Source organism: Callorhinchus milii, unplaced genomic scaffold (genome assembly GCF_018977255.1).
Source record: "Callorhinchus milii isolate IMCB2004 unplaced genomic scaffold, IMCB_Cmil_1.0 Scaffold21, whole genome shotgun sequence".
Taxonomy (NCBI): domain Eukaryota; kingdom Metazoa; phylum Chordata; class Chondrichthyes; order Chimaeriformes; family Callorhinchidae; genus Callorhinchus; species Callorhinchus milii.
In genome coordinates this window covers 1,286,823-1,311,190 of record NW_024704762.1, presented here as the reverse complement: position 1 = coordinate 1,311,190, position 24,368 = coordinate 1,286,823, and the positions used below count along the sequence as shown (strand labels likewise).

At 45.7% G+C, this 24,368-nt stretch overlaps 1 protein-coding gene across 1 annotated transcript in view; it reads right to left on the bottom strand.

Annotated features, from left to right (window-relative positions):
• wdr18 (WD repeat domain 18) overlaps positions 1–24,368 on the bottom strand; it is an 80,393-nt gene that overhangs the window by 32,008 nt on the left and 24,017 nt on the right. The window contains exon 5 of the mRNA XM_042342792.1: positions 10,783–10,926. Coding sequence (XP_042198726.1) covers positions 10,783–10,926 — 144 coding nt within the window. The remainder of the gene's footprint in view (positions 1–10,782; positions 10,927–24,368) is intronic.

Here is a 24,368-nt window from a genome sequence, read left to right as displayed (position 1 = left end):
AGGTGAAAGCAGTGGACCGTGCCCAGTCAGTTCCGTACACTTCCAAAAACAGCCCCCGGGAGTGGATAGTGACTCTGATCTTGGCAAGGTCGTTCCCCACACAACCACCATGGAAGGGAGAGCACATTATATTTACATTTGACAGGATAATCTGATATAAAAATGCCTTGAAGCGCTTCACACTGTTACGAAAGCAAGAATGGCAGCCATCTTGCATCCATAATATCCCCACCACAGCTAGAAAGACGCCTAAGATACCGACGCTTCAGTGAGTTTGGAAAAGGAATATTGTTCGGGTTTGGGTGGGGGGGAACTCCCTGTTCTTATTTCAAGCTTTAACAACCACGTGTAAACCACCAGAAGCGACCTCAGTATTAATGGGCATCTCCAACAATGGAGCTTCTTTGGTCCGCAAGGATTCAAAGAGCAAAATGCCTGGAGTGGGGCTCGAACCAGCAACCGCTTGACCAGTGGTGAGAGCGTGACTGACTGAACCAGAGTTACACCCTCCTCTCCTCAGTCAGGCAGGAAACTGACAGGATTCAGGAAAAGCCAAACAGATGGAGAAGAGAGATTTTCATTTCACTTCCACAGAAAAAACTAATTTTAAAAACAAGTGAAGCAGCAATTAAATACGTTTAAGTTTCAATGTCAAACTCTACATTTACATAAAGTTGGTATAAAAGCCCAGCCAATTATACAATCTTGGCCAAACAAGCTGCTTGTATACAGTACATGCTATATCTGGGGATGGTAGGATGCCAGAAAGGCTCAATATTTAGCAAGTTTGCAAACAGGGAAGAAGGATTTAACAAAACCCACTGGTGCTGCACTGCAATAACTCCGCACTGCTATTTCATTAACAGCTGCCTTTGTTCCAGACTCTGCTTGCCTGCCTTTAATTAAAAACAAAGTGTGTGTGAAAACAGACACTAAAAATAAAAAGAATGCTTGGGTTCAGCTGAAAAAGTTGTGGCTGAGATGAGGGCTCACAAGGGAACAGCTGCCATGACTTTACACAGTAAAGCAGCACTCGAATAGTGAAGAGGAAGGCAGAGATATGCAGGAAGACAAACAGGCCAAAAAAATGGGTGGACAGATGACAAATTAAGTTTATCATAGGAAAATGCGAATGAATTCCCCTTGGCAGAAAGAAATAAAGAAGCCACCTATAGCCTAACATCTAAGAGGATCAGAGACCTGGGACCCAGATCCACAAATCTCTAAAAGTAGCAAAAGAGATAGATAAGGCCATAAAATTTGCTACTGGACATTATATCCAAAAGGATAGAGTGTAAAACTGTGTTGAATTTGTATAATTGGTTGATTAGACCACATTTGGAGTACTATGTGCAATTCGGGTCACCACACTACAAAAAGGATATAGCAGTGATGGAAAGCTATAACATAGGTTCACTGGGATGATACCAGGGCTGGCAGGTTACTGATATCAGGATAGACTGAATAGGTTCGGTCTTTTTTCACTAGAGAAGAAATATTTGAGAGGGAACCTAATAGAGGTGCTTTAACAATGTGGCTCAATGTAACCCAGTGAACAATCTAGGCATCCAGTTTGACCCTCAGCTGTCCTTTTCTCCCCCACATCCGGTCCCTGACCAGGACCACCTTCTTCCACCTCCACCACGTTGCCCACCTCCGACCGTACCTTACCTCAAATGCAGCCGAAACCCCTGTGCATGTGTTTGTCAACTCCCACCTGGATTACTCCAACACACTCCTCGCCGGTCTCCCCAGCTCCACTATTCAAAAGAGCAGCTCATTCAGACTCTGCCGCCCGCATACTGACCCCGACCAAACTCCGTACCCCTATCTCACCAGTTCTGGCCCAGGCTCCACTGGCTCCCCATCACCAAACGGCTCGACTTCAAGATCCTCACCCGTGTGTTCAAATCCCTTCACTCCCTGGCACCTCGCAACCTCTCCAACTTCCTCACTCCCCAATCCACTACCGGGCACCTCTGCTCGATTGGTACACCTTCCGCCCCACCATCGGAGGTCGCGCTTTCAGCCACTACCCCCCTCTGGAACACACTCCCTCAATCCCCCCGCCTGAAAACCTTTCTCTTTGAACGTGGGACTTTCTGCCCAAAGCAGTAGTTGAAGCAGATAACGTAGAGGCATTTAAGAGGAAGCGAGGTAGACACACGAGGGAGAAGGGAATAGAAGAGTATGGGAGAGTGGGTGGAGACTCAATTGTGGAATATATATACCAACGTGGTCTGGTTGGGTCATGCTGAACAGAAACAGTAAATCTACGTAAATAACCAGGATTAATGTTCTTGAATGATCCTGTGCAATCTTAACGGTGAGTGTGTATGGGTGGTGGGTCAGTGAGGACAGCTATCAGCTGACCCCCACCCATCAATTAAGGCAACACTATATACACAACGTACTAAAAACAGTCAAACTCCCCACGAGTGTAAAGAAAAGCCCTTTGGACCTAAGACACCACAATGGGAAAACAGGCACAGATATTACAATCCAGTGGGAGCCCTGGCTGGAGGCTGCCTGTCATGAGCTGCAAATTAATATCAGTGTAAAGTTCTCTGTGCAGGGCATTTGTCTCTTAAAATGTGACTGTCCGGGTCCCTGTATGTCTCTCCACCCTCATCTCTCTCCACCCTGACTGCTTTGCTATGTTTTATAACACTCATAAAATATATATGGCATACCGGCTTGTTCAGCTGACTAGCAAGCAGCACCAGAAAGAGCGGAGAAAGAGAAAGATCCACATCTGTTCCCCTGCAGGCTCTCTAGTGACAAGCTCAGGACACATAGTCTCTTCCCTTCTTCCTGGAGCAGTTCCTTTGTGATTACTCTAGAAGTGAACAAGCCTCCACCCCAGGACAGGAGCAGACTAGTGGGGGGAGCTAACGATAAGCTAGATGGGCCTCCTTCTATGATGTAAACATAGAACAGGAGGAGGCCATTCAGCCCCTCGAGCCTGTTGCACCATTCTGTAAGATTATGGCTGATCTGTACCTCAACTCCAATTAAAACAATTAAACAGGTTAAGCTGACATGTGCACCATAACCCAAAACATTACTGATCAACGCATCACATCATCCACATGGCAGTTCTGCCCTCAACCTCTCCCTCCTTGTTTCCTTCATTATTGAGAGGATTTTTTTATAATTCTGGTTCCGAGAGACATTGGTGCATTAGAGAAACTCCCTTCATTTTTCAAATCTCGTGGTGTCTTCACCCGATCAGACAGGACCTTGGTTTACATCATAGCCAAAGGGCCACCCTGACAATGCAGGGCTCCCCTCACTGCTGCACTGAAGTGTCAGCTTTGACACATATGCTTTAAGCTCTGACATGCAGTTACAACCCACAATCTTCTGACCAGAGTTGAGTGCTGACCGATTCCTTTTTTCGAGTTATTTATTTGACCATTTCTGTTTGCCTGGCCGTTAGTTCCATCGTATCACCCTCCTTTTAAAAACATTTCTCCTGCAATTCCTGGGTACTTTCAGCAGCCTTGTGCTAGACCCTCAAGCTTCCAGAAACTTGGGATATCCTCCTGACATGGAAGGCGATATACAAATGTCATTTATTGTTGGTTAATGGAAATAACACGACTTAGGTTTCATTTCAAATTCGTCTTGCTCGGATCAACACAATCTGTCACTCTTCAACCCTTTGAAATTCATGATTTTTTTTTAAAAAAAGCCTCAAAGGGGAAATTCAGACTACAGCAAGAGCCAAGTGTTGGCTTACGCTGTCCAACCTTCACTGTCAGAGCTGAGTGAATTCTCCTGAACAATCTCACAGCACAGCAAAAAAGACAACTGTACCTGTGCTTTCAGATGTCCTGTCATAATTGGTCTCATGTCAGTAGATATTATGCTTTTATCAGGGCTAGGAAACATTCAACCCAATTAATGGCTTTGTCATTGTCATTTGACTAATTGATGGATTTCCATTGGCAAGTTTTTTTTCCCATGGCTGAAACCCTGAGCACAGATTTGGAGGGCATAGATGCAAAGCGTAGGTGAAATATAATAAGGAATAATTTCCTCCCCCCCCCTCCCACACACAGAATATGTGAAAATGACTCTCAACAAAGCAGTCATCGTAGTATGGGAGGATGTCCCAAAGTGCTTAACAATCCTGGCTAGGCACCTGAGCTGGGGGTGAGAGCCGGGGGTCAAAGTAACATGTGACAGATTGGGTCACAGACAACCCAATGTGACATTGGGTTGTCCATGGAGCCTACCCCACCACTCTCCTTGTATCAGGGCAGATCCTGGCCTGCTTCAGATCAAATGTTTATGGTATATATGTTTCAGTATAATGGAAAACCAAAGCTGATCAAATTCAGAGCCTCACTCAATGGTTGCAGCAGACATGACATCTACCATTAACTTCTGCTCCCCCATATCTCAGCCTCTATTTTCTGAACACTATACACAACTTTTCCTGTCTGAGGCCTGTGGCTTCCAGTTTTCCTGGTTCCCTGAGGAAACCCAGGTAGAATCAGGAACTCAGAGAACTGGAGCCGAGACCCTCTCGGATTAGATGGAATAACTATAGGGCTTATTGAGATGGTTTTTGTCTTATCATCATCAGCAAAATTTCACTATTAATTTACTCCAATATTTCCTTTAGCATGCTCTGAGCTAGCCAGGTAAACAGACAGACAATTTTCATATTGCCTACGGCATTCAAAGTTTTGAAAACTGAGAAGGAAAACAAGAGATGCCTGGCTGAGGTCTGGCTGAGGTCCAGGTTACATCGCAAAGTGTGTTCATGAAACAGGATGAGTCAAAGACTTCAGAATACTCAATCATTTTCTTACGGAACATATATGTAAAGATTCACAGCAGCAATGTTAAGATTTGAACACAATTTCCCTTGCTTAGCATCCGTAAAAGAAATGGGCTACATTTGTAAATTCCTCAGCAACCACTGAACTTTTCACAAGAAAGAGAATGATAGAGAGACACAGAGGTGGAGAGACAGAGACGTGGAGTGATAGACAAAGACATGAAGCAACTTGGATATAAGACTCCAACAGCATCCTTGCACAGTGCACTAGTGTTTCCTAGAGCAACGCATCCCTTGCCAACGGTTGGTATTCGCCATCTTGTCTGCCAGTATTGAGAATCCCAGGCTGGAAACAGCAGCACAAACTCTGCATCGTTCTCTCCCCCACCATCACCACCCTCCTGCGCATTACTCTCTCCACTCCTTCTAAGCCTGACTTTGCCTGGACATAAAAGGCAGGTGAGAACTGCTGGAGAACAGAATAAGAGAAAGGAGCAAGTTCCCTGCAGATTGCTGCCAATAGGCTTTACACAGGCCAGTCCTATCCATGTAACATTCCAAACATGTTTGAAATGTTGGCAGCTAAGAAGTCCTTTGTTCAAGGCTACTTTTCAAATTCCACTGTTTTAATCTAAACTTTTATTGCCAATATTAATGACTGTATTTGCTCTTCGCCTGTCCTGCTACACTGCCTGCCATTGTGGGCGGATCAGGCGGAAGCGGAGTCTGAATCAAATGCACCATGAAGGACATTACAGAGCATGAATTGTTAACATTGGGAACCTTCAGATCTCTGACGAGGAATCCTTCACGGATCAGAAGCTTTAAGAGGCTGCTATTAGAAATTTTAGGTGGAAGATTTCAGAATCCAAAAGCAATTTCACACAATTGATTCTTGCCAGCGAGTAAATAAGGTTCTCACAGGTCAAGTGTGGGCCTCGCCAGGGAGGGGCACATCTGGGCATCTTTTCATGCATGAAAAATCTCAAAAGTACTGCAAGTGCATGAGCGAGTGCATTGGGCTCCAAGAGTTTCATTCGGAACATTTACCATCAAAGGTTTAAACGCAAAGGTCGAAAGCCACAAAAGCTTGAGATTGGCGAGGCCATTATTTGTTAGAAAATAATATCTGGGGATACAGTATATAGATAAATAAATTCACTTTACAGTGTGTTCTGTGAAGCGCTTTGGGACGTCCTCCCGACGTGAAAAGCGCTATATCAAATGCAAGGATTATTATTATTATTATTATAGTTTGGGATACAACATGTCAAGCGACTGCCAGGATAGTGGAAGGCAAATTGGATGGACCTTGGTCTTCTTTCATCAGCAAATTCTTATGTTCTTATGTTCGGTGGAAGGTTCCCAGTTATAAGAACATAAGGACATAAGAACATAAGAATTAGGAGCAGGGCTCCTAAGAACAAAAGAATTAGGATCCATTCGGCCCTTCGTGCCTGCTCCGCCATTCAATAAGATCATGGCTGATCTTCTCACCTAACTCTGATTACCTGCCCTATCCCCATATCCCCTATTCCCTCTATTTTTCAAGAATCTATCAGTCTCAGCCTTGAAAATGTTCAAGGACTGAGCATTTACAGCCTTCTGGGGTAGTGAATTCAATAAGTTATTATATGGACACTGTCACCACCAACCCCACACAGCTCCTGCTGGTCAATTAACCCAAGATTATGCAATAAAATGGAGTTTCAAGCAATTTAGACGTGTGTGACACTGGCCCTGACGAAGTAGCTTGATCAGCCATTTCTGTGGGTGCTGAGACGACGTAATATGGATCTGGAGGGACGTGTAGTCCCAGAATTGTAGTCCCAGCTAAGGATGATAATTTACTCTCCATGCAACAGAAGTTTGTGGGTTCATGATTTAACCTAATGGATCAGTTTGACACCCAGTGCAGTATTGACGGAACGCTGTATTGTCACACATCCTATGCTTCAGATGAGATCAAACCAAGATCCCGTCTGCCTTGTCTGGTGGACATTATAAATCCCATGGCACTATCATGAAGAACAGAGAATTCTCAGTCCATCAATATTTTACCCTGAACCAAACTAACCCAAACCACAAATGGATAACCTGGTCATTCATCTCATTCTTGGCAACAAGTAGATGTCTTTAATCATTTACATACCACTTCGAGACAAGACAGAAACTAATTGGGTGAAGTGTTTCAAGATGTTTCAGTGCGATAAAGCTCTGTACCAATGCAATATTTATTAATTAATAGGGAGGATGTAGTGAAGGTCAGTGTATTTGGAGTTTGGAAGGAAGAAATATCTGAACAGCAATAAGCACTCTCAATAAGATAGGGAGAATCAAGATTGTTTGTGTGAGTGAGAGTGGGCATGAGCAATGGAGTTGAGAGGACCACCTGTTGGACCAAAATGCTGAGTTTTTTTGTATGCACTGCCCCAGAGTGTGCAAGCTCTTGGAAGCACATCTTATTAAATCAATAAGAAATAGACTTATTGTGACGACTGGCAAAAGAACAAGGTTAGTGCATTAAAAATAAATTCTCAAAGCTCATCTACCATTAGGCTCACGAATAGAGTAATGCAGAGCAGAGCAGGAGAGGGGAAGCAGCCAAGCCTATACCAACAGCAGACTGCATGCTTCCCGTCTTCTGCTCAGTACATTGGGATATTCTCCCGACGTGAAAGGCACTTTACAAATGTAAGTTTGTTGTTGTTGCTCTGATCAGCATTTTGCAACCCCTCAAATCAATTTATTAGAATGAAAATTCAGTTTGCAGAATATTTGTGTGATTGTTGTTTCAGACCTTATGGAACAAAGGCCAAATGTCAATCTGAACTCTTCGGTTTGACTAATTTTGCTTTTCTCAGTTAATATCGGATTTTTTTTACAAAAGATGAAATGGAAATGAATGTACATAAATAATATCCTTCTGATGTTGCAACATCTCAAGGCGTTTCACACACAAAGTTACTTTGAAGTGCTCTTATGTTGACGGATTCAGCACACATAACGAATGAGCTGCACAACCAATTCAGCCAGTTTGGGTGAATTTTGAAGGAGCGACTGAATATTGGAGAACTCTCTGCTCTTTAAAATGAGGACCCGGTAAAACAGGCAGACAGAACCTCAATACAACACCTCACCTCTGGACAAATTGGCTCCCCATCCCCCAGAGGCTCGAGTTCAAGATCTTTGTACTCACGGGCTTGCCCCACCCTTACCTCTGTGACCTTCTAAAACCCTAACAACCATCAGCAATCTGGCTATTAGCCTTCCTGAAACTTCACCCGTTCCCTCATTCAACTTTCCTCTTTGACCGCACCTTCAGTCATCTTCCTATCTCTCATCCACTTTGGCCCCTACCCCTTCCAAATTCAACCCCCAGCTCGATTGCAAACCTTCGACTGTCCAGCACTTTGGGACATCCTCTCGAAACGAAAGGTATTATATAAAAGCTGTTGTTGGGTTCGCCCACAAAACACACAGGCACTACCCTTTATCCTGTTAAGCACTTTGAGATGTCCTCCTAAAGTGAAATTTCCTGTAGCTGAAGTATAAGGCCTTCCAACATCTCTGCTAATGTGCTTGAACAAATCTATCATTATTTTCAAAGATTATGTATCGCTTTCTGAACATTGAAGAAATGTAGCATTAACGGAGTTTCTTTGAAGGGATCAGGGATGGGGATAATACAATCACTTTCACCGAAGCACACAGGGAGAGACAAACGCTATAGCCACTGAGCAGCAACAGAAAGTTTTCCAGGCTCAGCAAGTTTGACAATTCATGGCCACCTTTGTGTGATGATCGACGCTGCCCAAATCAACTCCATTTGGGACATTTTTGGTCAACCCAGGAAACTCTTCGCCCAAGTGACTGGCAGACAGATTCCACCAGGTCCCAAAACCAAATGTCTCACAAACGGTTAGAATTCAATTCAGGGTAGGAAGGCCTCACTGACCAATGCCAGATACCCATCATCAGTAAACATGTCCATCCACTTAAAAGTTACTGACTAAAAGGCTACCTGCAGTGGCAGAATTCAGTGTCATCACTGATACTGTATTCTGGACTCAGATAAATAAATCACTCCAATCTGTTTTACTCCAGTACAAATCTGTGCCCTCAATGGCTGCCACCTCACCAACACTCTGCCCTATGGTACGCAGCTTAAAACATTGAGGTTGGGGGGTTGGGGGTGGGTGGGAAGGGCAGTCAGAGATAGAGAGAAAACTAGAACAGTAGCTCTTGGTGCTTTTCAGTACAGATGGATGGTAGAAATACCCCAAGGTACTCGCACTTCATTGAACTCTTGACCAGGTGCTTCTAACCGAGAACCGGGGGAAGAGGCTGGACAAGCGACCATGTGAACGTTTGCACATCATCATGCTGTAGAAGCTCACCCCCCCCCCGTCACACTGTAAATATTCACATATTGTCCCTCTTTAACGCTATTCTCTATTCCCTTCTCCCTTGTGTACGGATCAAGTTTCTAAATGTTCTCTACACTACCCCAAGCCCCAGAGCAAGGTGGAATCCCCAGGTGGAATCCACATTAAATGCAGAAGCAGCAAGTCTTAACAAAGCCATTATGAAAACTAGCAGAGTGTATGTTCCAGCACTGAATACACAGCCTCTCTAGGGGGAAAAGGCAAAATGCTTATACAAAGCGGAACTGAGTCAACAACAAGGCACAAAACATAGCCATCAGGGACAGCCTGCCCCACTCAGAAAAACATCACTGATCTGCTAAACCTCATTGCAATGACAAGGTTGAGTTTGCTATATTTAATGGGAATCAGAGTTGTGGAAACTGGAACTCCGTCCAGAAACAGCAAGTGCCTCCTCAAACGCAACCCATAGAAACTCTGCTCTGACCTCTCCGACTTGCATGTTCCTGCGGGCCAGGTATATAGGAGTGCTGGGAGTTGGATTTTCTCACTATTAGGAGCAAGCAGAAAGCTTCATTTTTCCAATAAACCAAATGATGCGTCCCAGCCACACGATTTTAAAGCCCACTCCACACAGAGAAGCCGCTGGGCTCAGCGGAAGCCAAGCTGCTGCACTAGCCGGTCTGACCTGCCAGGTTCCCAGCTGGGACCAGCCCAGAATAACCATTGGAACATTGCTACCCCTGCTCTCACCTACAAAGCACACAGTCACTACACTTTTCAGTAAATCCTGAGAGACATCCTCCTGACATGAAAGTTGTGATATCAAACACAAGGATCATGAACATTATTATAACCGAACTTTATTAGTCAGCAATTGATAGGTGTTATTGGCTGCTGGGAAGGGGGAGGGGCAGAAATTTTCAGTCGCACAGAATCGTTAACAACTCTGAGCCGCGAATGTTTAAATGAATACAAACGTAATGCACATTCCAGCTTAATTTTTGCCACCACAATTGCCCAAATCTTTTCTTGGGAGAGGGGTGTCCCGACACGTGTGGAAACCCATCACGGTGCTTAAGAGTATCCAAACCAAGCTGAGATTTCCATGCATCCCACCTACACATGTAAATCCCAGAGATAGACCGTTGGAATGGAATGCGCTCTCTCTCTCTCTTGCTCTTCCTTAAGGGACGCATCCTGCTTACTTAATTCCGGAAAGTATTAGGCGCAGGTTGGCAAAAGCCAAAGGCCAAATCTTCTGATGCTCACCTACGGTGTGAACGCCTCAGGTACCCAGAGCCCCAAACAGGAGCCATCATAGGGGAGAGGTGGCTTCGGAGAAGGGGGAAGGAAAGTGAGAGGCAGAAAGAGAAACACAAAGCAGCATGAGGGGAAAAAATCCCTATCTATTGCAGTCTTCAATGGCAGCCTCAGGCACTTCATTAGTAATATAAGCAATTTCTTGCAGAAAAATAACTGCAGGCTTGAAAGCCAACTTCAAACATAATTCTTTGAAAAGATATATTAAAAGCATCTTTGAAGATTTCTTGTAAAACAAATTAGCTTTAGATTAACAGCCGTTACTCACACACTCACCCCCGCAAACAGATTGACCTGGAAGATGGAGCCGTCGTTGCCACCACAGAAGAGGTAATATTCGCAGGGATCGAGGGTCACCGCCATGATCCCCACATCAAACAGGACGGACATGAGCAGCTCTCCCGAGGGGATTCCCCAAAGCTGAGAAAGAGACAAAACAAAAAGTCAGTGATCAAACCTTTCATTGTGAGAAGGATTTCTGCTGTGTACAGACATACTGTGTATAATTATTATGCAGTAGAGGGTTTCAATTAGCATGGCTTCCCCATACACATAGCTGCCACTTCAATCAGTCAAACTCCACACAAGGGTTCCTCCTTCCTCTGGGCATTTCAAAAACCATGTGTCTAACTTCCGCTTTCTCACTGGACTTTGTTGAATCACCTGTTCGGGTGGATGTTAATGATCCCTCAATTACTCAAAACGGGATGGGTTTTCCCCAGTTCTAACTATCACCCACATCATAGACTCATACAATTATGCAGCACAGAAGGAGGCCATTCGGCCCAATGTATCCCCATAGCCCTGCAAATTTATCCTCCCCAAATAATTATCTAATTCTCTCTTAAAAGCTGTTATCAAATCGGCTTCCACCACTCTTTCAGGCAATGAAACAACTCGCTGTGTGAAAACATTTCTCCTCAACTCCTCTCTGTTTCTTTTATTTTAAATCGGTGTCCTCAAGTTACCGACCCACACACCAGTGGAAATAGTTTCTCCTTGTTCATCCTATCGAATCCCCTCATAATTTTGAAAACTTCTATTAACCTTCTCTGCTCCAAGGAGAATAACCCTCGCTTCTCTGCCTCTCCTGATCACTGAAGTCCCTCATTCCTGGTACCATTCTGGTCAATCTCCTTTGCACCCTCTCCAATGCCTTGACATCCTTCCTAAAGTGTGGGGCCCAGAACTGAACACAGTCTACAACTGAGGCCTCACCCGTGTTTTATAAAGGTTTATCATAACTTCCTGACTTTTGTATTCTATGCCCCTATTTATAAAGCCTTGTATCCCATATGTTTTTTTTAACAGTATCTGCCTGTCCTGCCACCTTCAAACATTTACTTATATGACCCCCAGGTCTCTCTGTCCCTTCACCCTCTTTAAGATTGTACCATCAGCGTATATTGCCGCTCCTCATTCTTCCTCACAAAATGCATCACTTCGCATTTCTCCACATTAAACTTCATCTGCCACGTGTTACCAGTCTGTCTATGTCCATTTGCCGTCTGCTACTCTCCTCCTCACTGTTTCCTACTTTTCCTAACTTAGTATCATCTGCAAACTTGGAAATTGTCCTCCCTATACCCCAGTCCAGGTCATTTATATAGATCATAAACAGCAGTGGCCCCAATACTGATCCCTGGGGGTCACCACTGCACTTCCCTCCAGTCAGAAAACAACCGTTCACCACCACTCTCTGCTCTCTGTCTCCCAGTTCTGTATCCGCTGCCACTGTCCCTTTAATACCGGGGGCTTCTATTTTGCTGACAAGTCTCTTATGTGGCACTTTATCAAACGCCTTTAAAAATCCACATAAACTACATCAACTGCACTGCCTTCATCCACCCTCTCCGTTACTTCATCAAAAACTCTATCAGGTTTGTTAGACACAAATTGCCTTTAACAAATCCATATTGGCTGTCCTTTATTAACCCATATTTTTCTAAGTGAAAATTTATTTTATCCTTGATTATAGTCTCTAGAAGTTTCCCCACTACTGACCTGTAGTGTCAGCTATTGTATTGAATTGTATTGAAATGTAGTCATTTCAGCTCGGGTCTGAAATGCTGTATTCTGTCCAGCGCCTTGGGACATCCTCCCGATGTGAAAGGCGCTGCACAAATGTAATCTTGTTGTTGTTGTTGTTGTAATTACCGGGTTTATCCTTCTGCCCCTTTTTGTACAGGGGAGTAACATTTACAACCCTCCAGTGCTCTGGCACCACCCCAGTGTCCAAGGAGGATTGAAAGATTGTGGCCAGAGCCTCCATTATGTCCACCCTTACTTCCCTCAGTAACCTATGATGCATCCTGTCCAGACCGGGTGACTTATCTCCTTGAGCACCAACAACCTTTTTAGTACCTCCTCTCGGTTTATTCTTATCTTATCCAATTTCTCTCCCCTCTCCTCCTTTACTGTGCCATTAGCTGCATCCTCTTCTTTTGTGAAGACAGATGCAAAGTCCTCATTTAGTACATCAGCCATGGCCTCTGCTTCCACAAGATTTCCTCATTGGTCCCTAATTGGACGCCCCCCCCAACCCCTACCTTTGACTAACCTTTTATTCTTTATATGCTTATAAAATACCTTAGGGTTCCCGCTTAGGGTTTTATGTTACCCGCTAATCTTTTCTCATACAGTCTCTTTACCCCTCTTATTTCCTTTTTCAGTTCTCTTTTGTACTTTTTATATTCTATTTGATTATCTTCTGTATTTTGGACCTGACATTTATCATAAGATAAAATCAGTCACTCATTTCATTTCTCTTTGTGAGACATTGCTGTGTTCAAATTGCTTGCTGTTTTTGCCTACAAAGTAAACAGTGCCTAATCTACACAATAAAATCCTGTGACGTACGTTGCAACACCCTCTTGATGTGATATCAAACAGAAGAATTATTATTATTACCTTTTGAGCAGAATGTTATCCAATTGGACAAGACAAATCACACATAGCCACAAGACAGGCAATAGATTCGGGAGAAACTGATCCTTCCCCAGAATGGCATTGATTTGCAATCCCTCCCCATTTACTCAGTTAACATCCAACTGAACAAGAACAGGCAGATATTATCGGGAACTATCTCCACATCAAATAGGCTAGCAGGGTGCCTGCAATGCCACTTAAACTGTATGTTAATCTTCAAAGGAAATGCCAAGCAGAGAGAGCTCAGTGCAGTCATGTACAAATTGGAATGCAGAATGAGAGTGAAATGTGTTATTTTTTAAATCCATACATGAATTATATACTTCTGGAATTCCATCCCGCAGTCCCTCCGCCTTTGCCTCCTTCAAGACCCGTTTCAAGACCCACCTCTTCGACCGTGCCTTCAATCACCTTCCTTCCCCCCCCACCCTTCACCCTCCAATCCTGAGCGCTATTCGAATGTAATTTGTTGTTGTCCATTGGGTCGAATGAAACCTGCAATTCCACCTGACAGGAATCTCCTGCACAGCAAACAAGAAAACACTCATCATTCAACAGTCCTTCACCTCTGGCCTCCAAACTCTGCTTTCATTATAATTTCTCTAATCTCTCTTCTCATCAAGATCAAAATCTGTCGCTCTGCGCCCGCCCCTGCATCCTCACGCTGTTCAATTCCTGATGACCACATCCTCTACATTGTCTCAGGACTTCAAGGGAGTGGAATTTCTCCCCTCAGTCTTACTTTGCTCTACACTCATCTGACCATTACCTGACCACCAATTCTTAACCATCTTTCAGCCTCACAACTGTGCTCTTGCCTTTTCCAAATTTAAAAAACACAAGTGAGGGAAAGGAGAAGGAAAACAAATTGAATCTTATCTAGGCCATTTACACTATAAAATGTATAGTGTACATTTTATGTACACTATACAAAGTGAAGCGCTTTGAGACATCTCAAAGATGTGATAAGATGCTATATCAAATGCAAGGATTACTATTTTTATTATATCCAGATACCACACATTTTGCAGTAGAGGGTCTCTCTTTAATGATCAGTAGCGATAATAATAATAATAATTCTTGTCTTATCACAGCGTTGGATTGTCTCCAAGAGTACAGGAATTAGGATAAAATGTAGTGATTGGGCATTTGCAGCAAACATCTACCTAGACAAACCCTCCCTAATCTAGTTTTCAGGCCACAGGTAGTCAGCTTCTCACATCAGCAAGTAACTAACTCAGCATCAAGCAGGGAGACATTACAGTTGGTCTATATGGGCTGAGGACCACTCTGGGTGGTAGCTTTACCAGCTGAGCCATCAGAAGAGCTGACGTTTTGCACCACTGATCACATATTCCATTCAACATAAGTGCAATATGCCCGAGAGTTCAGCTGACACTTGAATCTCATCGTTTAAGATGTCTCCAACACCTCAGTGCATTCCCCCGTCACACAAAACCGCTGAGCTCATCGTTCAGACAGACATTTCTTATTCAGCATGCAGAAAAGCACTCTTCACTTCTGAAAGTCAGTCATATGAAGTGAGGTGACAATTGGATTTTTGTTTGAAGTGACTAATCTCTTTGAAAAGTGGAATAATTAATAATAATTTAAACATTTAAGAATTCCAGGGTCCTGCTTTCACTTATTATTTTGGAGAGCAGAATATTTTTTATCTTGTTTGGGGTTTTTTGAGGTCCAATTTTCTTCTCTTTAGCCCCTTCCTTTTCTCCAGAAGATGCGTCCCACATGCTTTGAAGGTCACGGCCACCCACACCTCAACTAACTCAGCACAGACTAGGATCGACTGTGACTTTACGGTCGGTAAAGCAGTGCCGTTACCCAATGAAATTAAACTTAGACCAATAATAATCTGAAGTAACCAACAGGGGAAATAGATCCATTGGGGTAACTGCCGGAGTCTAACCAGCTAAAACCACATAGCTTGCCATTGTCTAGCTGTCTAGCTAACTGTCCAGCTGCTTTTGCAGGGTTAACGGGAGCCAAGTGGGAAACCAGTCTGCTCCTCCAAGCCCTGCCAATAAGCCAGGCTGTTTTGCTGACGAGAGCAAGGCAGACTTGGGGGCCTTTTCCACTGCCTCAGAACCTCCCTCAACCCCAGACCTTTTCGGGAATTGTAAACTCAGGTTCTCCATCTATCGAATTTATTCTTTAAACTGAAGAGAAGGTCATAAATCTAGTTGATGAGGTAAAATATGAATTTAAAAAAACACACAGGAAACATCAAATTGTGAATGCCGACTCATGACACTTTAACTGCCCACGTTAAAGAATTATTCCAGCCCAGTTTCGGAAATGTGACTAATGCAAAAAGATTATAACCTTCAAAGATGCCATTAGTTTTACGATCTACACTCTGGCAGGAAGGCTACACTTGGCCAAGAGTGAGAAAAATTAAGAGTCTTCGGTCTGCGGTTTCCAGTCCGGGGAATTTAATGATTCACCATCAACAGAGAGCGAAGGTGCATCTCCCGAATGCCTAAGATCGGTTATCTGCGCCCTACGGTACAGTGCAACCGGCAACTTCTAGCTGTTCTGCCTGGTCTCTGTCATCATCTTAGGCATCCGGCGAGGGGTGTGATTTGGTGAGAGCTCATCAGCACAGCCTGGCTCATTGGTAGGACCTGTAGGAACAGACACTGAGGCCAAGGATTCTTCCCAGTCAGCTCCTGTTAACCTTGCAGGTCTCCTTACTCCACACACATGCCTCTGTTTACCTATCAGTAAGTAGAACCCGGTTGTTGGTTAATTGGCGGATCACTTTTCCAGGGATAATAATTTCTTCAAAAATAATAACAATTTGGTCACTCAATCCACAATTGTTTGTGGGACGCTGCTGTGCACAAATGGCTGCCACGTTTCGCCCACAAAATATACAGTCAGTTCACTCTACAGTATTTTCAGTGAAGCGCTTTGAGACGTCTAAAAGACGTGATAAGGCACTATGTCAAATGCACGGATCATCATTATAAGTCAAAGTCCTAACAGTTAAAGGTCCTAGCTGGACAAGCCACCTTGACTTTGCAAACACAGACACATTGTGCATCCCGACCCTCTGTGCCATCATCGGCGTCCCTAAACTCTGGAACTCCTTACCTGAATCCCTCCAGCTCACTCCCTCTTTATCGATTTAAAAATCCTACCTTAAAACCTACCGCTTTGACCGTGACTATGGTCACCTCCCCTCCCCAGTGTCAAACCTCGCCACTGAGCAACGCTCTGAGGCGGTATCCTGCCTGAAGCGTGAATATAAGCTGTTGTTATCTTCTACCGCCCTTGGAAGAAGTTACCCCCACAATCCCTAACCGATGCCTTGGAGTCCTCTGAACTCCTCTCCCTCTGGCCTTCAACCCTCACCGACCCCTCTTCTCCTCTCTCCCTCCTCCACAATACCCTCTCCTCCACACTCGATACTCTTGCCCCCATCACTTCCCGCACTGTCTCCTACTCCCGCTCCTCCCCCTGGTACACCACCCACCTCCGCTCACTGAAAAGCCAGGTGCGGGCCGCTGAACGCACCTGTGTCAAATCTGGCCTAACGGTCCACCGACAAATCTGGCTGGACCTCCTCAAAATTTACCGCTCCACTCTAGCCTCGGCCAAGTCGTCCTTCTACTCCAGGATAATCCTGGAGGCGAAGAACAACCCCAGGCTACTGTTCTCTACCATATCCCAACTCCTCCGCCCCCCCCGCCACCCCGCGCAGGTCATCTCCTCCAACCTTCACTGCGAGGAGATGCTGGATTTCCTTGAATCCAAGATCAAGGGAATTCGCTCCGCGGTCACTTCCCCTCCAACATCCACCCACCCCCTACCCCTTCCCTCCCACACTCCGACTCCTACCCATCCTCCCCTACACACTTTCGTACCCGTTTCCCCACCCTCTGTCACCAAACTCATCCTATCCCTAAAACCAACCACCTGCTCCCTTGACCCCATCCCCACTCCACTCCTTATCTCCCAGCTCCACTTTCTTGCCCCACATATCACCGACATTGTCAACCTGTCCCTCTCCTCTGGCTCTGTCCCCATTCCATTAAAAACTGCCATCATCACGCCCACCCTGAAAAAACCCTCCCTTGATGCGTCGCAGCTATCAAGCTACCGGCCCATCTCCAACCTCCCCTTTCTCTCCAAGGTCCTGGAAAGAGTTGTCGCCTCCCAACTGCGCTCTTTCCTTTCCACCCATTCACTTTTCGAACCCCTTCAGTCAGGTTTCCGTGCTGCCCATAGCACAGAAACTGCCCTGGTCAAGGTCACCAATGATATCCTGACCATCTGTGACCAGGGCTCCCTCTGCCTCCTCGTCCTCCTCGACCTATCGGCAGCATTCGATACGGTCGACCACGCTATCCTACTCCACCGCTTGTCCTCCCACCTCAACCTTCAAGGCACTGTCCTTGAGTGGTTTAGGTCGTACCTTTCTCACCGTCTTCACTTTGTCTCGACAAATGGCTTCTCCTCCACCCCCGCACTGTCTCATGTGGTGTCCCTCAGGGCTCTGTCCTCGGTCCCCTCCTCTTCACCCTCTATATGCTCCCCCTGTGGTGACATCATCCGCAGACATGGAGTTAACTTCCACATGTATGCGGATGACACCCAACTCTACCTTTCCTCCTCTACTCTCAACTCCACGACCACCGATGTCCTGACAGCTGCCTGTCCGACATCGAGTCCTGGACGAGAGACAACTTTCTTCAGCTCAACGTGCGAAAAACCGAGGCCCTCCTGATTGGCTCACGTCAGCGCCTCCGCACCTCAGGCGCTGACACCATCAGCATCCAAGGCTGCACTCTCCACCTCTCAAAGCCAGTCAGGAACCTCGGCGTTTTGTTCGACCCTGAGCTGTCCTTTCTCCCTCACATCCGCACCACAACTGGCACCGCCTTCCATCACCTCCGGAACATCGCCAGACTACGGCATTACCTCACCCCTCACGCGGCTGAAACCCTGGTCCACGCCTTTGTCACCTCAAGGCTGGACTATGGGAACTCTCTCCTCGCCGGCCTTCCCGCCACCTCCCTCCACAAGCTGCAGGTCATTCAGAACTCTGCAGCTCGTGTACTGTCCCGCACCAGACACCGCGACCACATCACCCCCACCCTCGCCCTCGCTCGCCTCCACTGGCTCCCCATCCCCCAGAGGATTGATTTCAAGATCCTCATCCTCACCTATAAGGCCATCCACGGCCTCGCTCCCTCCTACCTCTCCGACCTACTATCCCCCTACCTACCTGCCCGTACCCTCCGTTCCTCCGGCTCCGGTCTGCTCCACGTCCCCCGCCCCAATCGCCCTACCATCGGTGGTCGGGCCTTCAGCCTCTCAGCCCCGAGGCTCTGGAACTCTATCCCCCAGTGCCTTTGCCGCTTCCTCCCTCTCCTCCTTCAAGGCCGGTCTCAAAACCTTTCTCTTTGACCGAGCCTTCAGCTCCCCTCTCGACTCTCTACCCCCTCCTCGCTCCCTCCCTTCCCTCCCCTCACCCTGACCATTTCCCCCCTCCTCGCTCCCTCCCTTCCCTCCCCTCACCCTGACCATTTCCCCCCTCCTCGCTCCCTCCTTCCCTCCCCTCACCCTGACCATTTCCCCCCTGCTCGGGTCATGACCCAACTGTGCAGCGCCTTGGGACGTCCTCCTGACGTGAAAGGCGCTTTATAAATGGAATCTTGTTGTTGTTGTTGTTGTTGTGGGATAGTGCTCAGGAGCAGGAACCCTGGCTGTATTTTCTCTTCCTGAACCAGACGCTGCTGCAGTAGCTGAGATCAGTCACAGTAAAGTGCAGAGACCAAATCCGGCATCTGCCTGGCTCAGCTCCTCACTAGAGAGGCATGCAGTATTAGCTGCTTAAACTCCGGTAATATCCCCAACCTACAGAGCCTTGGCTCTCGCCAACCTGTGCCTAATTCTCTCTGGAATCACAGTTGCCCAAACCTGAGGTGAAGTCAGTACAAGTGGATGTTGCCAATGAATGAACAGAATTTCCTCTCTTGTGTTTCATAGGATTCCACCTGCAGGACTCCCAGCTCGTGAATAACTTGCCTGACGCTCTTTGAATGCTATTTATTCACAGTTTAACTCTATAAAATGGAACAATAAAAAATATTTGCAACTGGCGTAGAGCCTTCACACTGAGTCACTTAGACATGCAGCGACAATAAACTTAGCAGCTAATCTGCACTCACAATATCCCACCCACTGCAATGAGATGGCTGATCAATTCATCTACTCTTTGGACAAATTTGGTTACCAGGACACTTTCTTCTAAACATGAAGCAGGTCCATAGATTCTTTAGGGTCCACCTGAACCACAGAAGCTGGGTTTAACCCAAAAGACAGCGTCACTAACAATGCAAGGTTCGAGTGCAGGTTCAAGTCGCTTTGTGGGGCTCGTGATCCAGGGGAGAATGTGATACCAGCCTTCCTCCCACTGACCACACAATAAGAGACTCCAAAAATCGTCATTGATTTAGCAACATTGCTTAACCAAAGCTGAAGTGAACAAGCTACCCGACACAGCTAATCTGCGGGGGAACCTGTCTTAATGATTTGTGATACGATAGTGAAATGAACAATTCTATGTTGCACACACATTCCAGTCCTGAGTCACTCAGGATTAGTCTCGGTGTTCTTAATGACACAATTGAATCCCTTCACTGGATATACAGTCTGTCAGGATGCTTAGGGCTAGTCAGCCAGCACGCTCTGCTGAGCCATAGAGCTCACCGTGTTTGATACACACTGTGGTTAGAACTCTCGCCTCACAAGCAAGGGGACCTGCGTTCGATTCCCAGGCAGGGCGAAACGTTGGGTAAGTTTCCTTACTCCACATGCCTGGCTTATTGGCAGGACTTGGAGGAGTAGACTGGGTTCAGGGATCCTTCCCACTTGGCTCCCGTTAACCCCACAAAGCAAAGCCCTAAAGTGTGATCTGAGCTGGACAAGTAGCGGGAAGCTGGCTAGACATTGCTCTCAATGGCAACATCTGGATTACTTTACTCACAGCCATAGAGCATTGTTAGGAGAGCTTCAATTTCAATCAGGATGCCCAGGTCCTTTTCATTTTCTATACATATTATTTTCCTTCCGTTCAAATAATACTTCATCTGTCACCGATCTGCCCATTTCCCAAGTATGTTCAATCCTCCTCTAACCTATTTGTTCAGCTTCGCAATCTATCACCTTCATTAGCTTGGTGTCATCTGCAAACTTAGCCACTGTACTTGTGACTCCGAGTTTCAGATCATTTATAAAAATATTAAACAAAAGAGATCCCAAAACAGACCCCTTGGAACTCCATTGCTAACATTTTCCCAATCTGATGACATTCGCCCACAAATATACAGTCAATTCACTTTACAGTGTGTTCTGTGAAGCGCTTTGGGACGTCCTCCCGACGTGAAAAGCCCTATATCAAATGCAAGGATTATTATTATTATTCCTTGTGTCACCACCCTCTGGGTTCTTCCGGTCAACCAGTTGAGTATCCATTGTAATATATCTCCACTGATTCCCGCTTTCTTTATTTTCGGTACCGGCCTCTCAAGATGAACTGTATCAAAGGCTTTACTGAAATCCAGATGTACAACATCCACAGCCTTATCCTTATCAAGCTCTTGTCACACTGTCAAAGAAAACCAGTAAATTAGATTGGCAAGACCTTCCCTTCATGAATCCATATTGGCTATCATTTATGATTTTATTTCTGTCCTAATGCTCCATGATTTTATCCTTAATAAGAGTCTCCATAATTTTACCCACAGTGGACGTCAAACTTACTGGTCTGTAGTTTCCTGGGTCACTTTTGTTACCTTTCTTAAAAATAGGAGTAACATCTGCCTTTCTCCATTCCCCCGGGACCTCTACAGTATTCAGTGATTTTTGAAAGACTTGCACCAGCGTTTCCGCGACTTCCACCCTTAGTTCCTTAACAATCCTCGGTTGCAATTTATCCGGACCCTGAGATTTATTTACCTTAAGTATACGCTACAAGACTCCAATTTAATCAATTCATCCGGAGGACTGCTGGATTAAACATCGGGAGAAACTCTCTTTTCCAATAGTCCTGAAGCCTTTCACATCCATCTGACAGAGGGTGACGTTTTTCTTTAGGGCTGTTGTCCCCAAGAGATGTGACAAATCTCATTTCAATTTAAAAGCAGGTAAAGCAGCAGCTGTTGATTCATAGCAGCTTTATTTTTCTCCCCACTTCAAACAGAATTGTTTGTAAAAATTACAAAGTAAAATAAATGTCTCAAGTTTAAAGGGAAATAAGAGAGACGTTCGACTGCATTCTCTCAAGAAATAAAATAACTAACACCCTCTGATAAAATCATTATTCTCTGCAGGTTTTTTTTTTACCAGTGAAGTGACTCAGCCCAGAATGAGCAATAGGGAACAGGTCTTGGAAACAAAAGCGAGCTGCTATGAACTTAAGTATACTTTATTGTTGTGAATAACTCTCTGTCTTCTGTACTGCTTCCCTCACCTCTCGCCTCTGTCCCCTTCTCCACCTCCCTGTAGCTTTATTTTTGATTTGTTTTTCACTTTGTCTGTCTGTGTCTCGTCGGCCTTTCTGTGTCTCCATCTCTCTCCCTGTTACACATTGTCTCTAACAACAACCACAACAACATTACATTTGTACAGTGCCTTTCACGTCGGGAGGGCATCCCAAGGCGCTGGACAATCAATGTTTCGGACCCAAGCTGGGGGTTGGGATCAGGCAGGGTGGAGGGCAGGGAGTAAAGGAGGGCAATCAAAGGCACGGTCGAAGAGAAGGGTCTTGAAGGAGTCAAGTGAGGGAGTGAGTCGGAGGGACTGTGGGATGGAGTTCCAGAGAGTGCGGGCAGAGTGGCTGAAGGCCCACCTGCCAATGGTGGGGCGGGCGAGGCGGGGGACACGGAGGAGGCCGGAGCCCGCTGAGCAGAGGGAGCAGGCAGGTTGATAAGAGGGTTAGGAGGTCGCAGAGGGGGAGCAATGCCATGGAAGGCTTTGAAGGTGAGGACCAGGATTTTGAACTATATCCTCTGTGTGACAGGAAGCCAGTAGAGGACAAGGATGGGGGTGATAGGGTCACGGAGCCTGGTGCAAGAAAGGACACGGGCTGCAGAGTTCTGGATGATCATAGCCTAAGGAGGGAGGAGTTGGGGAGGCTGAAAAACAGGGAGTTTGCATAGTCAAACCTGGATGTTATGAATGTGTACATGAGGGTTTCGGTGGCCTGCGGTGTGAGACAGTGGTGGAGCCGGGCAACATTGCGATGGTGGGGGATGGCAAAGCTGGACATGGCACAGATGTGGGGTAGAAAGGATAGTTTAGGGTCAAACAAGACACCAAGATTCCGGACTGGCTTAGTAAGGTGGAGTATGTATCCTTGGATGGTGATGCTGTCAGCGCCTGAGATGAGGAGGCACTGACGGGATCTAATCTGGAGGGCCTCGGTCTTGTTGACGTTCAACTGAAGAAAGTTATCTCCCATCCAGGACTTGATGTTTGGCAGACATTCTGTCAGCACAGCAGTGGTCCTGAGTCAAGGGTGGAGGCGGAGAGGTAGAGTTGAGTGTCATCCGCATACATGTAGAAGTTGTTCCCCTGTCTGCAGATGATTTCACCAAGAGAGAGCATATAGATATTGAAGAGGAGAGGACCAAGGACAGAGCCCTGAGGAACGCTGCATGAGTTGCACGGGGGCTAGAAGAGAAACCGTTTGTGGAGATTAAGTGGAGATAGTGGGAGAGGTAGGATCTGAACCATTAAAGGACAGAACCATAAAGGTTGAGGTGAGAAGAGAGGTGGTGGATGAGGATAGAGTGGTCAACAGTATTGAAGGCAGCAGAGGGGTCAAGGAGGACGAGAGGTCGCAGATGAACAAAATGTGATTTGTCACTTTGACCAAAGCTGTTTCCGTGCTGGCATGGAAACCCGATTGGAGGGGTTCATGAAGGGAGTGACGGGAGAGGAAGCTGGGAAGCAACGACCCATTCCAGGACCTTGGAAAGGAAAGGGAGGTTGGAAATGGGGCAGTGATTTGAGACCGACTTGCTCTTCCCTATCTCAACAACGCGATTTATACAGAACTTGTTATGCAGGTGCACAGGATCATGAGGTTGATCTTCCTCTCCCCACCCACTAAAAGAATCTCGCTTATCTTTTCTAATTATGCCGAGATCTTTCATGCCCACTCCAACAGGCAGATTGCACCTCACTTTAGAGATTCCACCAAAGGTCATGGACCTGAAATGTTAACTCATTTTCCCCTCTCCGTAGATGCTGCCTGACCTGCTGAGTGTTCCCAGTGATGTCTGTTTTTATTTCAGATTTCCAGCTTCTGCAGAATTTTGCCATTTCTTGCATGAAATACCTGACTGGTAGCGACTACATGAAGTTATAAACTCAGAATAGCCACCAATGCTCTAGAGAGGACTCATTGAGAGAAACGACTCACTGCTGATAAGAGATGGACTTGACACTAAAAGAGATGAAATCCCCCTGATGGATCAATTAACCCCAAGGAAAGGACAAGTCAACTGGTTACATAAGCTTTCCTTGTCCAGATTAATTCCTTTTTTACTAACAATCTAAGATGGTGGCAACTGCAAAAGCTGTGTTGCCCTCTTAGGCGTAGGTGCTGCTTTGGAATAGCTTGAGATTTATCTTGTAATTTACAGTGTTCACAGATCCTCACCCCGAACAATCTTTTGATCGCACCACGACTGATGTGTGCTTCCCACGTCTTTTATTCCTGTTTCTAGAACGTGCCCACAAAATATAGTCAATTCACTTTACAGTATATTCTGTGAAGCACTTTGAGACGTCTCGAAGATGCTTACATATCAAAATATATAAGCATATATATATATGCTTATATATTTATAATAATATATAAATTATATATATATAGGTGATATATCAAAATGCCA